General features: G+C 36.5%; 1 protein-coding gene across 1 annotated transcript; it reads right to left on the reverse strand.

The window, feature by feature from the left end:
- Nucleotides 1–6,266: 6,266 nt before the first annotated feature.
- Nucleotides 6,267–15,553, reverse strand: LOC103155543 (syntaxin-binding protein 1-like). The gene is made up of 6 exons (XM_007577261.2): nucleotides 15,410–15,553; nucleotides 9,207–9,256; nucleotides 8,914–8,995; nucleotides 7,960–8,036; nucleotides 6,879–6,957; nucleotides 6,267–6,556 (listed from the first exon to the last, which is right to left on the reverse strand). The coding sequence occupies exons 1-6, from the start codon at nucleotides 15,444–15,446 to the stop codon at nucleotides 6,282–6,284; spliced, it is 600 nt and encodes a 199-aa protein (XP_007577323.1). The 5' UTR covers nucleotides 15,447–15,553; the 3' UTR covers nucleotides 6,267–6,281.
- Between the last annotated feature and the right edge of the window lie 257 nt (nucleotides 15,554–15,810).

Here is a 15,810-nt window from a genome sequence, read left to right on the forward strand (position 1 = left end):
CTTTTTTTCTGAGCAACTGATCAAACCATTAATCATTTAACATTTAAAAATTACATAATCAGACAGAAAAATATTAAGTTATGGGGAGATTTTGGCATTTCATCAATCAAAACAGAAATAATTTACATAAATAACATCAGAGCAAATAAATTGGTTTAAAAGAGATCGTGAGACTTTTCCACACTTTTATTTATCCACCCAGTTTTAGTAATTATTTAGTTTGAAACTTATGTAGTAAATATAACTAATATTCAGAGTTGGGTGGTAACTATTAACATTTACTCAGTTACATTTATTTAACTTCTTTTGGGGGGGAAAAATCTACCTTCAGGAATATCTTTACTACACTATATTTTTACTTGAGTCATTTTATTATGAAGTATTTCTACTCTTATTCAAGTAAAATTTCTGGATTTTCTGCCCACTGGATGAAAAACAAACGTTTTAATCAAAGACTCACCAGACAGACACACAGCTGGAGTTTTTTATTGAAAGAAACGGATTTGGAAACATTTTATTTTACCTTAGTTATTGTTTGTTCCTTAGATGAAATATTGTCATTTTTGTTCTTAAAATACCAAAATGTCCATTTAATTTTACATTTTGGTCCATCTGATGATGTAATTTTTAAAATGATTGATAATTTGATCAGTGACTGAGTACTTAAGTAGATGTTCTCCAAATGCCTTTTTACTTGAGTAAAAATATGCTGAAGTAGTACTACTCTTATTTGAGTAGTTTTTTGCTACTATTAGCCAACATTAGAAACAATCTTTGTAAATTTTAACCTGTAGTTCTGAGCGCCGCCACAAGGGGGCAGCATAAACCCGTTTTCATGACCCATCAGCAGGTATGCTTTCTGTTTAAGCACAAAGGGAAACTTCAGCACCACATTAACTAAATGTTTCAGCCTAAAATCAGAGCTGATGGATCCAATCATGGCTGCTAATCAGTGAAGCTGTAAAACCAGAGAAAACATAAAATGTTTCTACGTTTCCAATAACGCCAAACAAGTAAACACAAACTCCAGGCCACACCTTTGGCACGGCCGACTGAACACGTTGGACCAGTGATGACTCCCAGAGGGTGTGTCCTGCTGCCTCGCTGTGAAAGGGAGCAGTGTTCACCTCCTCCTCCTCTTCCTCCTCCTCGTCTTCCTCCCTCTCTGGGGTTTTCTGGAGCCAAACAGGAGGGGAGCCACAGCAGCACCGGCCGGACTGGGAGCCTGAAGCAGATTCCCTGCAGAGCGCCGGAGTCTTGGAGGTTCAGCCTGGGAGTTAGCACCGCTGGGAAACGCTGTCGCCATGGGGGACGTGGTTTCCTCTCACCTGGACGAGAGCAGGCGGGAGATGATTACAGGTTACACCGATTTATCCATTTCACTCTGGCTTTTTAAGCTCTAACGCACCAAATCGGAGCACTTTTCTCCATTTTTAGAGTTCAAATGAGTCTTAAAATGGAGATAATAAGCAGGTTTCCAGCAGAGGCGGGGGGTATGTTTGTCTAAGTTTGGGTCTGATCTGCCTCCCACTGAGAAATGTTCCAGCAGAGCATGGAAACAAACCCAATCAGAGGGATTTTACATCAGGGTTCTGCTCCTTTACTGCATTTCTAATTGTTGGTTGTTTCTCTGCTGCTACTGGAGAGCAGGAATCTGAAGACTGTTGAACTGCAGACTCTCTTTTTGTTTGTTGTTGCTTTTTGTGAAGCGGCGAATGAAATGCTTTCTGGTGAAGTTTAGAGAAAAGGAAAAAAGGGAAGGGCCTCTTTGTTCAAATGCTTCTGTGGCTGAGATTCAGCGCTACTACAGCGTCTGTACGCAGCTGGGTTACATGCTTCACATGTTGTCACAAGTCTAGATGTTTTTATTGGGATTTTATGTGGCAAAAAAAGCATTAATGTTAAATGGAAGGAAACCTCATAGTGGTTCACCATCCAGAACGAAAACCACCTTAGATCATGTTTTCAAATGGTCCAGTCAAAGTCCAGTCAAGGCAAAACTCAAAAACTGTTTCTCAAATTCCCTTTGCAGCTCCCTGTCCAATGAGGCAGCAGCAATTTAGTAAAAAATTAGACAGAAAATCATCTCTGGACGGGCAAAATTCTGTTAATTTTGAATTTAGGGATATACCGATATCCGATATTAGTATTGCTGTTATGGCTGATAACCAATATTTGCCGATGTTATATTTACTACTTAAAAATAGACCAGAAACAAACGACAAGATAAAAATACCAATCGGTTGTTTTTGATTGTTGATTTTATGTTTTTAGATGAACCATGTAGCACTTTGAGATTTTTATTAATGAAAAGTGCATTATAAATTAAATTTATTATTATTATATCGATCCAGTTTTATCGGACCAATACCAATATGTAAAACAATGACTAATAATGACTGATACTGATGTTAGTGCCGATATATTGCGTATCCATATTTAAGTTTAATTTATTTAAATAGGTCAGGGATTGCTGTAAGTTAAAATGCTAATTTCCATCTGTAGTCCAAACATGAAGCTGTAGCTGGAATGAAAGGAGCCTGAATAAAAATGCACACCACACTTTTCAGATGTTTTCCAGAAGAGTTTTGAAAATAATAAAACATCTCAATAATTTATCTCTGACTTTTTTAATAGAAGCATAATAGAGTAACCAATTATGAAACAAGTGATAAACATTACAAAATAATCAAAATCAAGCAAATATGATCAGATATGTTGATCAGTTTTCCAGTTATTATGACTCAGACAGAACTAAGCAGGCGGGTTTTAGCTTTAATTTACAGGGATTCGGTGTTTCAGCAGTTTTGCAATTTTCTGGAAGTTTGTTCCAGATTAGAGGAGAATAAAAACAGTAAAAGCTGCAGAATCCATGAACTAATCTGTGACCAAAAAGCAGGAAAATAGTCAAGAAATGGTAGAAACCTCCAGAAAGCAGAAACATCCGATTCAGGCCAAATATGTCCGGATTTGTTGACATATTTGGGTACAAAATATACAAATTTATTAACAAGAGTTTTGTTAATCCTACTTCTGATTCAGTACATTATTTCAAATCCACAATTAAATGTAACAAAAATTACACTAACGGTGATTTTTCCAACTTTAATCTGATTTTTGTATTGAACTCTAAAGTGCATAAAGGAAAGTATCGTCTGTTTATGTGTTTCCAGGACAAAAGAAGTGTAAATTTTCAGTTTTGGAAAATAGAAAATCTTATATTCGATCATGAGATTTGTTGGTATTGATCACTGGTTGAGTGGTTGGTGCATCAAGGCTTTAAGCACGGTGGAGGACCCGTCATGGTTTGGGCTCTGGTTACAATCAGTCAAATGTTTAATTGTAATAGAAGAGCTGGTTTCAGCTTCTAACTTTAAAATTCAATTAAAAAGGAATCAAGTCACATGAAAACATCAAAAATAAGAAAAAAACCCAAAACAACTTGGAAATGAGGTGGAGGAACCAACCGTGCATCTACCACCAAAACGGATTCAGAAAAACAAGAAAAATATTTAAATTTAATTATTTTAATTCAGCATTTAAATGTAAGAATTATAAACAACTAATTAGTTTCATATTCTTTAATGGATGTATGAATTAAAAGAAGAAAAGAGAAAATAATGCTGAATCAAATCATAAAATGTGGCGTTTGTTGGTTTATGGGCCAAAAAAAGTGGGAATTTTCAGTTTCAGGGTTAGAATAATTTTAAAAATTATATCACCAGTCAAAATGGAAAAACTGATAAAACTGAGACTAGATTCACCTTCAAAACGGTTAAAAATGAAGAATGTAAGGTTAAAAAGGACGTTTATTAAAATAAAATTAAAAACTATAAAAATATTTTAGGACAAGGCGGTGGCAGCATCAGGGTGTGGGAACGGTTTTTATTTTAATTAATTTTGTCCTTGCTATGGAATGTAGATTAATATAACAAGATATTATTAATAACAGTGATAAATGATGGTGAATTTAAACTTCTTTTTTAGTTTGTTTTGTTTTTATCTCCAAAAAGGTGCTGGAAAAGTTTGAAAATGACCTTGAAAGTTCTTGGAAAGTGTTTGAATTTTCCTGTGGGAACCCAGTGAAGAGGCGGTGTTGTGTTAGAGCTGAGCAGGTAAAGGCAGCAGTCACAGGGGAGGCTAACGAGGTGCAGCAGGTAGCGACACGTCCCAGTTAGTCTGGCCGCGCCGCGCCCTTCCTCAGCGCCGTCTCTACCTGCTCATCTTCCTCAGCGTGAAACCGCAACCAAGCAGCAAACCTTTAACAGCCTCTCAACGCCACAGGAGAGCGCCTCGCTTCGTGGCTGTTATTACACGTCCTGGTCTGACTTTGTAACGGCTGTTCAGGTTTGTTAGCATGGAGCTGTGCAAAAGTCTTAGGTCATTACTTACAACCAGACTGTTTTTCTTTTATGGGGCTGGTTGGATTATTTTCTATGCATTTATAGNCCAGTTAACCCAGTTAAACCGATTATCTTCTACTAGATACAAACATGTAACTTGTGGCATTTATTTTACTTAAACCAGAAAATGAACCTGTTTGTTTCTTTCTCTCTCTTTCTATTATTTCACTTTTTCACTCGCTCTCTTTGCTCTGTTGCTCTTTCTTTTTATTTCCTTCCTGTTTCTATAGCTTTACTTTTTCTTTTCTCTTTTGTTTTACTCTTATTGTTTCTTTCATTTCACTCTTTTGTTGTTTTCTTTTTATTTTTTCACTTTCTTCTTGTTTGTATTTTCTTTTTTTTTCTTTTTTTTTCTATTTTTCTATTTTCCCTCCTCTCCTCATCTTTTCTCTCCTTCATCTCCATCTGTCCATCATCACATGACCGTTTCTGCTCTGCAGTTGGATCCTTTGCTTTGCTCAGCAGCGATTGGCTACAAACGTCGCGTATGTCCGGCTCCAACCAATCAGATTCACTCATTCTGCTTGTGGGCGGGACACCGAGGCATCGCTTTGCCTCCAGCAGAAAAACCACCGACTCTGAATTAATCGCTGCTGACAGGAGAGGAGGAACGCAGCAAAAACGCAAAAAATGGGTTAATGGGGAAGGATGGAGGGAAAAATAGAGAGAAATAAACAGATAAAAGAAGAGCTGAGAGAGGAAAATCACAGAATCGACTGTGGGAGTGAAAACATGGAGGGAAAGGAATCAGTGTGAGAAATGTTTCTGGATCAGTCTGCAGTAAACAGCGAATCATGACTCAGCATCCGACACCCGATTCTCTGTTTTCTCTCTGAATCTAAAACCAGATCAAAAACAAAACAAACTCGCTGATCGTATTCATGTCCTTCACTGCACCACTTCACATTTTAATCGATCTAAAGCCGATTAATAATTCAGGTGCATCAGGTGTAAAAGTTCACACAAAAACGTTCTAAATATTTAAAAAGCAAATTTATAAACAACAACAACGATAGCAACAGACATGGAGAAGCAGCATTCAGCTTGTATGAACCATAAATCTAGAATAAACTTCTAGAAAACTAAACCTAAACTAAAATCCCTCCTGGTTGTTTTTGAATCATCATAAACGAAACTTAAACATTTTGATGTGTAACGACAGAAAAATGTAACATTTCAGTTGATTACTGTGTTTTTATGACGTAAAGCTCTTTGAAATGCCTTGTTGTTGAAATGTTCCGTACAAATAAACTTGATTGATTGACTATAACAGATAAATACTGTGCAGTTATTAGAAATAATAACATCAGACTTGTAATCCATGCAGCTGAGTCTGATCACTTTACCAAAAATGGGCAAAAAAAGTTGCAACATTTAAAAACATGCACATCTGTTCAGCTACTAACCTTAAAATAACTTTTTTCTTGATATTTATGCTTCAACATTGTAAGAATAAATATAAATTTTCTGATCATCATCAATGTTAAAGCGAAATACTTTTATATGCAGATGATATTTTACTTTATCTTCAAGATCCCCAAATTTTCAACCTGATACTTTCTCTCATGTTGAAACTTCATTCTGAAATATACTGACAATATTAAACTTAATTAATTAACCATCTAAAAAGAGAACTTTCTGAGCAACAGTAAAGTTTTTCTCCTTGGGTTAGACTTTGCTGTTGCTGGGATGGAAAACTGGTCAAGTTGACAAAGAAAGAATAAACGAAGCTAATTGGGAAATGTGGAGAAGGATTTGGTTCTGCTGCAGATTTAGGTTAGTAAGGCTTCATCTGAATTAATTTAACACCAAGGTAGAGATGTTTAGACACAATTTCACCATATGTGGAGCAAATTAAACACAAAAACACAGAAACTGTCAAACATTATGGCGGATGAGCAAGAGATGGACACACTTACAGACATTGAGTTCAACATGAATTTCTACGTATTTTGGAGTGAAATCTGAGGAAAAAAGGCAGAAAACTGACAGGCAAACTGGAGAACCAATCAGTAGCCACGGCGTAATTAAATGTAACTGTTTGTTTACCTGAGACTCGTAGGGCAAGAAGGCGATGTTGATCTCTGTCAGAGTCTTGGTGACTTTGGAGGTTCGGCTTTTCACCAGTTCATTGAAGAGCGGATCAGGACAGGCTGGAAAAACAAAGAAAACATTTAAACTCATTTCTTCTGCCCACTGTTCTATAAACGTTAATAAAAAACATCCATAGTAGAATAACTACATATTTATACACTAAAGGACTACTTTATCATTTTAGTTTTGTGATGGTAAAACATTAAACAGAATATATTCAAGTTCTCAAACGCTGACTGCTAACATTATGCTAATGTTAGCATAATGTCCTAACATTAGCATGATGACCTAACATTAGCACATTATGTTTCTTAATAACACCCAGTTTAAGCAGAAATGCATCCATGAAAAGCAACAGGGTTGTATGTTTGTGTAACTCACAGTCAGTGAAGAAAACATGGGCTGCCTTGTATTTAGCTGAATGAGGGTCTTTGAAATCAGCGATGAGCGTGTGCACTGACTGAAAAATGAAAAATAACAGACATATTCTCCTTAGGCTAACAGTGCTAAACAAAGCTGAGGTTAACAAGGCAAGTTAAATGCAAAAAAAGTCATATTATTGTGTTAAATTGATCAGAAACCTGCATTATAGAGTGACTTTAGGTTTCTGTTTGCTAGGCTAATAAAACAATGCTAGCTAAATTCATCACTACAAACAGTTAAAGAATATTAAATAAAGATACATGTACATTTATATTTTACTATTTTATGATGCTTCTAGACTATTAGCAGCATTTTATGACAACTCTGTCAGTTTTCAAATTTATGCTAATAGCCAAATTTATCTTTTCTGCTACAAAAACTAGATAGCTTGTTAGCACAGTTTGCATAGCACAGCAGAGATTTTTTGCTTGCTGATTTCATAATGTACTTGTCAGTAACCATATTTATGGATTGATTATATCTGTTTAAAAGAAAAGGCTTCTTTTGGCTAAATGTTTGAAAATAAACATTTAAGGTCTGAACATTGAAGAGACATAAAATCAATTTTAGCTGAAACTGGTGAGAATAAACTCTGCTGGTAATTTATGTAAATGTTCTTCAGTTGATCTCATTGGGTTGTTTATTTTTATATTTCCCATTTATCAATAAAGTTTCTTGGAAAAAAAAAAAAGAAATTGTGAGGAGAGAAAACAGAACAGCATCTTCAACTTCAAAATAAAAGCATGAGCATAAACATCTACTTGAATTATAGTTGACAACAAAACTTTAATTAACTAAAAGTTTATAGATAAGTGAAGTAAATTAGTGATCTAGAATTTATACAACAAAAAAGAAGAAGAAGAAAAAAAGTGCTAAACAAAGAATTAGCTTCACTGTTAGCGCGATAGCGGAAATGTGCCCAGCTCTGAATTTCTTACATTTTGGGATCTTTTAGCGAACTTCATGTTTGTTTAAATGAAGAATGAGGGAAATAAACGTGAGTCCAAATGAAAGCTGATCCATGACTCTGTATTTTTACCTTCTCTGTTGGTGTGATCAGGTAAATGGCCTCCAGGCTGGGCAGAGGCTCTCTTCGCTTGTTGATGTCCTCCACAACTTTAAAGGTAAAGGCAGACATATTTAGTTAAACATTCCTAATCATAATGAGTCCTAGACAACAGTGTGCTTAAATATTATTTTATCCATCAAATCAAAGCAGTTTTTATCTAATTTCTTCCAGATTACATCAATTATTCCCTCAATTTTTTGAAAATTATTCTGGAAATTCAAGCAAAATCAACAAATGACTGCACTTTTATGGGCTAATTCATAACTGTGAGTTGAAAAACATCAGGTTTAAGTGATGCTAACTTTCTTACTGGTACTAAACAGCTTTGATTAATGTCAAATTATAGCCCATCATATAAATATGGACTATAATTTGACAATTTGAGGAATTAAAAGTCACATTTACCATCAAACATACCTAAATGAATACCACAAACACTTTGGTTTTTGTTGCAAATAATCACAAAAACGATTTCATTAATGTGAAGAGAAGGTCAATACAGTTTAATTTTAAGAATTTATTCATATTTTAACAGTTTAGTGGGTTTTATCAATACGTTCTGGCAGAACTGGCCCTTTAAGAGCACTCAGGATCCCGATTTGGCCCAAAATGGAAATGAGTTTAACTCATTAAGTAAAACAACATAAACTTCAGGTTTTCCCTCCAGTGTATTATAAGCCTGGCGGGCTGCCAGGCTTGACTTGCAGCCCGCCAGGCTGAGTTTGTTCATTCATTTCAGTTTTTTATATGTTTGGCCTTTTTAAAACTTTATAATTGGTGTTTACCTTCCAATCACACATGGAAGATAAACGTTTTCAAATTTCCTGTCAACTTTAAACATTTTCTGTTTTATCTCAGAAACACAGCAGGCAGCTGGAGACCAGCTGGTTGATGGTTAAACCCTGAACTGGGTTTGTGTCTTACTGGTGATGCCCTCCGTCATGATGTCCGTCATTTTGCAGCAGGAGGACAACATCCTCATGCTGAGCTGGTCCACAATCAGAGCCTGGGGCAGAAAAACATTATTATCACTAATAACACGCTTCATATGTTTAGAAAACTGGAAAAATTAATGGTAACTTCTAAATGTCTGGGTAATTTTTAGAAATACTGACATATTTTTCCAGTTTTAAATGTAATTTTAGGCTTTAGAGAAAGAAAAATCGTATTTTAAAGCAGTTTTTGGTGAAAATGATAAGAAATGCAGAAGGCCTCACCTTCCATTCTCCCTTCTTCTTCACCTTCTTGATGACATCGTTCATAATCTCTGCAGCAAGAGGATAAGGAGATTTTAATCCAGCATTTTATGTAAACAAAGAGCAACAGATTCTCCAACAGCTAAAACTTTTACATTATAATAACACAAACAATAAAAAGGTGAGTTTGATCAAAACTGGGAGAAATTAGTGCAAAATTTAGCCACCAGGTTGGCCGACTGAAGAGTTGATGCATAAACTAACAGTCATCCTGTTTGGGCTGGAAGTCTTTAATCCCAGCCGCCTCAGATTAACCCGCCTGCTGCCACATGGATCCATGTTTACGGCGATATTGGCCCGATCAGTGACCGTCCATCTGCCAGCAGGTCCAGACCGGAAACATTCACAGGGACCGGCGGTTTAACATCATGTTGGACCGACAGGCTCAGCCTCTAAAACCCCGATGGATTATCACAGATTAACTGGAGATCAAATAAACTGGATTACAGAGCGCTAATCTGAAGAAAAACACAGGAAGTGGCAGATTTACGAAGCTGCTGATTGGTCGATTTCAGGGAATGTGAAACTTAAACTACATATAAATAAAAATAGGAAGAAGAAAATTCTGATTATTTTAAAGATTGGATTAGAGAAAGATTTGAAAAAAAAAAATCCAACAAATACGAGAAACACAACAAATGGACATTTAATTTGTTTCATTAATTCATTTGAAAGAGACAAAAGTTTATATATATAGATCACTTATTTAAATGAGGAAGTATAAGACCAATAAGAATTATACTTTAAGTGTTAATATACAAATATATATTAATAAAGACCAATAATGATTATTTTTAATACAGAAATGTTACAACCTGCGAAATCAAAGCGAAAGCTGCTGACTCAGCATTTTCTTCACACTGTTGTGACGCAAAATGATTTAAAAATTCAGATTTACCTCAGAAATCATCTAGAAAAAACTTCAGTTTGAAAACTAAAACAAAAAAAGCTAAATAAAGAACTCAGAAATGTTCTAGAAAAGAAACTCTGACATTTCTGAGTATGAAAAGTTAAAAATTGCTAATAAAAATAAATAACTTTATGAACTGTCTTTGCTAGTTTTGCTAACAAAGCTACTTCACTTATAAATAAACTCAAATTTACATAATTTTAAAGTTTAATTTCACTGCTGGAGATGCTGCAGTGAATATTTGTATTTTAAAAATGTTTCATTAATGGAATAATTAAATCAGTGGATTTTAAGTAGAGTTATATTCAAGCACTAATAAAAATCATGTTGAATTATTTATGAACAAAACTTTCAGCCTGCGCTAACAGATAAATGAGTGGAAAACGGTTTGTGTCAGGAGGAAAGAGGCGTGTGGACTTTTCCTCTGTCGTCTCTGATAGAGACACAATGAGAGGGAAGGAGCTGAACAAACACAGCAAACAGCTGTTCAAACCAAACATTAAAACATTAACAAACACACAATCTGCAGCTCCTCCAGCCTGTTCAACAGGATGCAGAATGTGGAGCACGAAGCTCGTTAAAACGCTTCAACTTTAACGTTTATGGAGCGCCGAGATCTGCTGCTAGGATCTGCTGCTAGCATCTGCTGCTAGGATCTGCTGCTAGGATCTGCTGCTAGGATCTGCTGCTAGGATCTGCTGCTAGCTTCACGTTAGCTAGTCGGCCTTTTCTGGATATAATAAACTGATCAGTGGAACATAACAGTGATGTTACATGACTAAAACTTTACAGAAAACCAAAAAATATAAGTTTGAAGTTTTTCCGGCTTTGTTAAAATTCCACTTGTAGGTCAGAGAGTAAAATCCTGAAAGTGAATTATTTTGCTTCAATTTATGATGGGTTTATGGCCTAAACAAAACATGTTCATTACATTTTTGGGAGGACAAAATCAGTCTTAGATAAAGAGGTTGTAGCTGTTTTAGGGCGCCCTGTCACTTTAAATCCAAACAAGCTGCTGCTGGCCACCAATTCAACGAGAAAATGGCTGGGCAATTATACCACCGTACATCTTTGAAAAGCAGAAGTGGAGCCTCCTGCACAACCAACAACAATGCAGCAAGAGGTTTCTGGATGGTAAATCAACAACAGAACTCTTGTCTTTTCCAGCAGCCATTGTACAGCGGTAAAACCAGCTAACCAAATGTGCTGGAACTCAACATAAATCAGAGCTCTTCATGTAAACTGACTTGGATTTATTTGTGACTGCATGTTTCAGAGCAGCGTATTCGTTGTTTGTGTTTTAGAGAGGGGCACTGCGTCACACACTGGAGGCAGACGAGTGTGTGTGTGTGTGTGTGTGTGTGTGTGTTGCTTTGGTTCAGTGACGCCTCCAAGGTCAGTGTGTGGCCTCTGTGCAACATTATTTTAGATGTGCTTCACTTTCCAACATCCATCTCTTCAGATACAGATTATATAATCTCACTCTTTCCTTGTGAGGAACCAACAGAGTTCATCAGTCTGGGTTAAAGGACGAAATGTGAGGATGATTGTCTCCAAGCTCTGCTGTCAGGCTGACTGTAATCTGTCCTGACTGAATGTGGTTTTCTAGCACAGCAGCGTTTCACTGAGTCTGTCTGTGGTCGTAAATATAGCAGCATATTTTAATCTGTGGTTATCTGTCTTACAGTTATGAAAACAAATGTTAGGAGGCTCAGCCAGTGCTTGGATCTGGTAAAAAATACAGCAGAGATAAATTAAATGTTCATATAGAAAAAAAGTTATAAGGTTTAGCGAGCTAACTAGCTGTTATTTCTAGCTAGGTAGTTATGTTGTTTTGTTGTATTTGTCACATTTTGGTTATCCTGTCAGAAATATTTCCATATTTTTTACTTTAGCCAGGTAAGGTAGTTTTCTTAACTGTAGAAGGTTAATGAGTGACCAAATGTTCAGACCTTTCAAAAACTATTTACATTTTACTTTGAGAAAGTAAATTATTCTAAGATTAAAAACCTTCATGAATAATCTGCTATTATTCCATTTCAGCCAATGTGTTTTTTTTTTTTATTGATTACTTATATTTAAAAATATATATATTTTTTCATAATGTATAAATTAAAGCTTTGCTGGTTAAATAAAAAAAATCTGAAGAACATGCCAATTTTTTAATGATTAATCATCAGAATAATTGATTAAATGTTGATTTAATATTGTAAATCATGTAAATGTCACCATATTTATGCTTACGTTGTTTATATTTCCTACATTTTTGCGTTTAATTTCATTGAACACGTACAGTAACAAAAAATAAATTCAAAATTCAAAGAATGAATTATCAGCTGCAGTCAGGAGAATCTAATCTCTCCATCCTCATCAGGTCCCGACTCTCCTCCATCTGATGGGGGGAGGGGAGCCTCCGCCTGCCGCCCTTCCCCCTCTCTCCTCCTCTTCCTCCCTGCTGCAGCAGGAACCCTCTCCACCTCCACCAATCCCATCGCAGGGTGCAGGTGCGGCCTGCTGCGTCCCGCCGCCGCGATGTTTACACGGCTCAGAGCCGCCGCTCGCTTACTGAGCAGCTGAAACCATTAAAGATGGCCGCAAACGAAAGGAAATTATTTTAAGATCTGCTGTTAAGCTGCATGTTTAACAACATGGTGAGATTTAATCAGGGGCGTCCAAAGTGCGGCTCGAGGGCCATTTGTGGTCGTCGGACTGACCTTCTACGGCCCCGTAAAGTTGGTTAACGGAGATGGTGATTTTATTTTTAGTTAAGATAATAAAAATAAAAGATACAACCCAAAATATTAATATTTAATTACCAACCTTTAATTTTATAGTAAATCTGACGACATTTATTCAGTAACTTTTACTCCAAAGCTAAATTTAATCTGCGTCTGTTTCATTTATGAAGCTCTACCAAATGCAGCAAAGGTTTCATGGAAAAAACCAAATCCTGTTTTTTGCTGAGAATAAACTCAATTTTTCTCAAAATGATTCCCAAATAATCTGCAAACTGGAGGCTTTTCTTTTAACGAAGCAAATATGCTAAATAAACAAATAAATTTCAAGTTTTGATCTTAAACAAAATGGATTAATTTGTTTTATTGAAATATTTTATACTCAGTTTATTGTTGGGCAGGAAAAAAAGACCAGCTTTTGGGCTGTGAGTAATTTTGACTTGATGACCAAAAGTTTGGACATCTCTGCTCTAAATTATAAAGACTTACTGACATTGACGATAAGTCATCTCTGCAGACCACACACATCCTGGACACAAACCTTCTGATGAAGTTTCATCACCTGATTACAATTTTAATTTAGATTTTTTTTATCCTAGATACCCAAAACAAAAATAAAAAAAACTACTGAGGTGTTTAAATCTGACAGAAAATTAAATATTGCAACATTATTTCTATGTATGTGTTTATCTAAGCAAACTAAACTCTTTGAAAAATAACTGATTTATTTTTTTCTCTGTATCAAAAGCGATACATCAGGCATCTGCTGTAATTCCTCCAACCAAAACAGTACAAACTGTGAATCCAGCAAGATTAAGACAGGAATCCTATTAAACATCTGATGAGCCATAAATATACAAAAATACTTGTTTTATTTGGAAAAGCTAAAGATGCACCAATCAGGCCTTTTCTGCCAATATTTGACATTTTGAATCTAATTTTGACTCGTTTTGTCTCGTTTTGACTGTCACCATCTTTGATTTGGATTTTCCTCCAGAGAGAAGAAGACAAGTCTTCAGTATTTGCTGTATCAGGATTTATGGGGGAAAAAATACCAAAAAAGTAGCAAAGCAGCAGCTAACAGAAATATTGGTTCAGTATTTGCAGTTTTTTCTGCAGAACGTTACTAAAAATTCACAGAAAATGAATTTTTATCAAATATATCTTAAATATCCAACAGAAAATGCAGCTTGGTGAGAAATACCCTAGAAATGCTGAATATTTTGGTATTAATTTATGTTGACATTTAGGTGTTTTGTGGTTTTTTCCTGTTAATTGTATTGCTAAAACTTTGTAACATGAACAAAGTTTTAGGAGTAAAACAATAAAACAAATGTTTGTTTCTGCTAAAGAGCAAAAAACTTAGAATTTGAAAGAAAAGCAAAACAAAAATATTTTTGAGGCAGAAATTATAAACTACAATAGAAAAAGAAAAAAAATCATCATGGAATCTCAAACTAAACCATAAATAACCCTAAATAACCTTAACCCCTAAATCATGCTAGTACTGATCAGATATTGATTTGGTATTGATATCTTAGTTCTGGTTTATACTGTGAGTATTAATGAATATTAAGGCATATTTGCTGTTTGAACTATTAAAATAGAGAGGTGTAGGTTTCTGAAGTATCTCAGTATCATGACGCAAAGAGTAGGAATGGACTGTAGGGGCGCCACTCTACAGGGGGCGCCAAACAATTATTTCAAGTCTGCATTTTTTATATTTAACAGCTGTCTGCGCTTTGAAAACCCTTCCAGGAGAGAGTGAGGGACATAAAAACTGAATTTAAATAAGAAGATAAATAAATAAACATTTCCAACTATGTCCCTTCCTGCTTTTAGCTGCTCCTTGGTTGCGCTTCTGGTTATTTGGACAAATGGAGCAAATCCTGCACCGCATCCTCAGCCCATCCTGTCCGGGTTTGTTTTTGATGACCTCTGTCATCCAGGCCTGCACCGAGCGGCGCCTCCATCACCAAACATCCAGCTTTAAGCGGCCCGCAGACGGAGTTTAACCAAAGCATCGCCTCTTAAATAACGCGCAGCTTCCCCTCTACGCCTCGATGCGTCACTGAGGATGAACAAAGCAAACACGTTTCCTCACAGCGAGCTGGGCTGTTTTTACGCAACGACTCCAGCTCCATCAGAGGGGTGAGGCTCTGCTGTAATCAGGGAAACCCGCGGATCGCCATATTTCATTCATTTAACAGCTTCAGTCAGACGTCACTGCAGATTATTGGTGATAGAAAAACGCTGATTGGCTGTTAAACCGCGTTTGGACGTTTTCCTCGCTTCAAAATGAAACCAGTGAGTAATTAGAGCTAATAAGGTTCTCGGTTTTCTGCGCATCAGCAGCGCAGGAGACCTGAGCTACACAAGTGATTTAGCACCACCATCATCATCCTCATCCTCATGAAGACCGCGGCCTGCGCTGAAATCAAACATCCGCTGCTGGCATGAAGCGCAGCGGCAGATTTTCACCACCCGCTAAAAGCGCCATGAACAGGAGGAACTCTTACTTTCTCCGACCACCGCCTTTAATCCGATAGGTGCCATGATGCTGCCGACTGCCTGCCACGGAGCGCTGAGCCGCCTCCCTCCTCTCTGGTCGACTCTCACCGCAGCGAGGAGTCTCCAGCTGGAAACGTCACTGCGTATCCTTCCCGCAACAGCCCCCCTCCTCCACCCGCCAGCCACGACTGCGTGACATGCGTGATCATGAAATCCAGCTACGCTAATTAACACCAACACATTTTTACAGCCCAAAATGAGACTTTTATCCCGATGCAGCCACAAAAAACCCGTTTAAAGCCGCACTTTGCACCTTTGATGAGTATCTGCTGTAAGAAATGTCTTTAATTTGAAAAACTGATATTTTATTTATATTCTTAGGCATTAAAATAAAACAAAAACGAACATA

The sequence above is a fragment of the Poecilia formosa genome, unplaced genomic scaffold, assembly GCF_000485575.1.
Source record: "Poecilia formosa unplaced genomic scaffold, Poecilia_formosa-5.1.2 Scaffold435, whole genome shotgun sequence".
Classification (NCBI taxonomy): Eukaryota; Metazoa; Chordata; class Actinopteri; order Cyprinodontiformes; family Poeciliidae; genus Poecilia; species Poecilia formosa.

What these genes read in the sequence shown, in the direction of transcription:
- LOC103155543 (XM_007577261.2), bottom strand. Translation starts at nt 15,446, where the DNA reads ATGGCACCTATCGGATTAAAGGCGGTGGTCGGAGAAA. An exon ending in AAAGGCGGTGGTCGGAGAAA is followed by an intron (nt 9,257 to 15,409) that starts GTAAGAGTTCCT and finishes CTCTTGCTGCAG; the next exon opens with AGATTATGAACGATGTCATC. An exon ending in CATGACGGAGGGCATCACCA is followed by an intron (nt 8,037 to 8,913) that starts GTAAGACACAAA and finishes TTACCTTTAAAG; the next exon opens with TTGTGGAGGACATCAACAAG.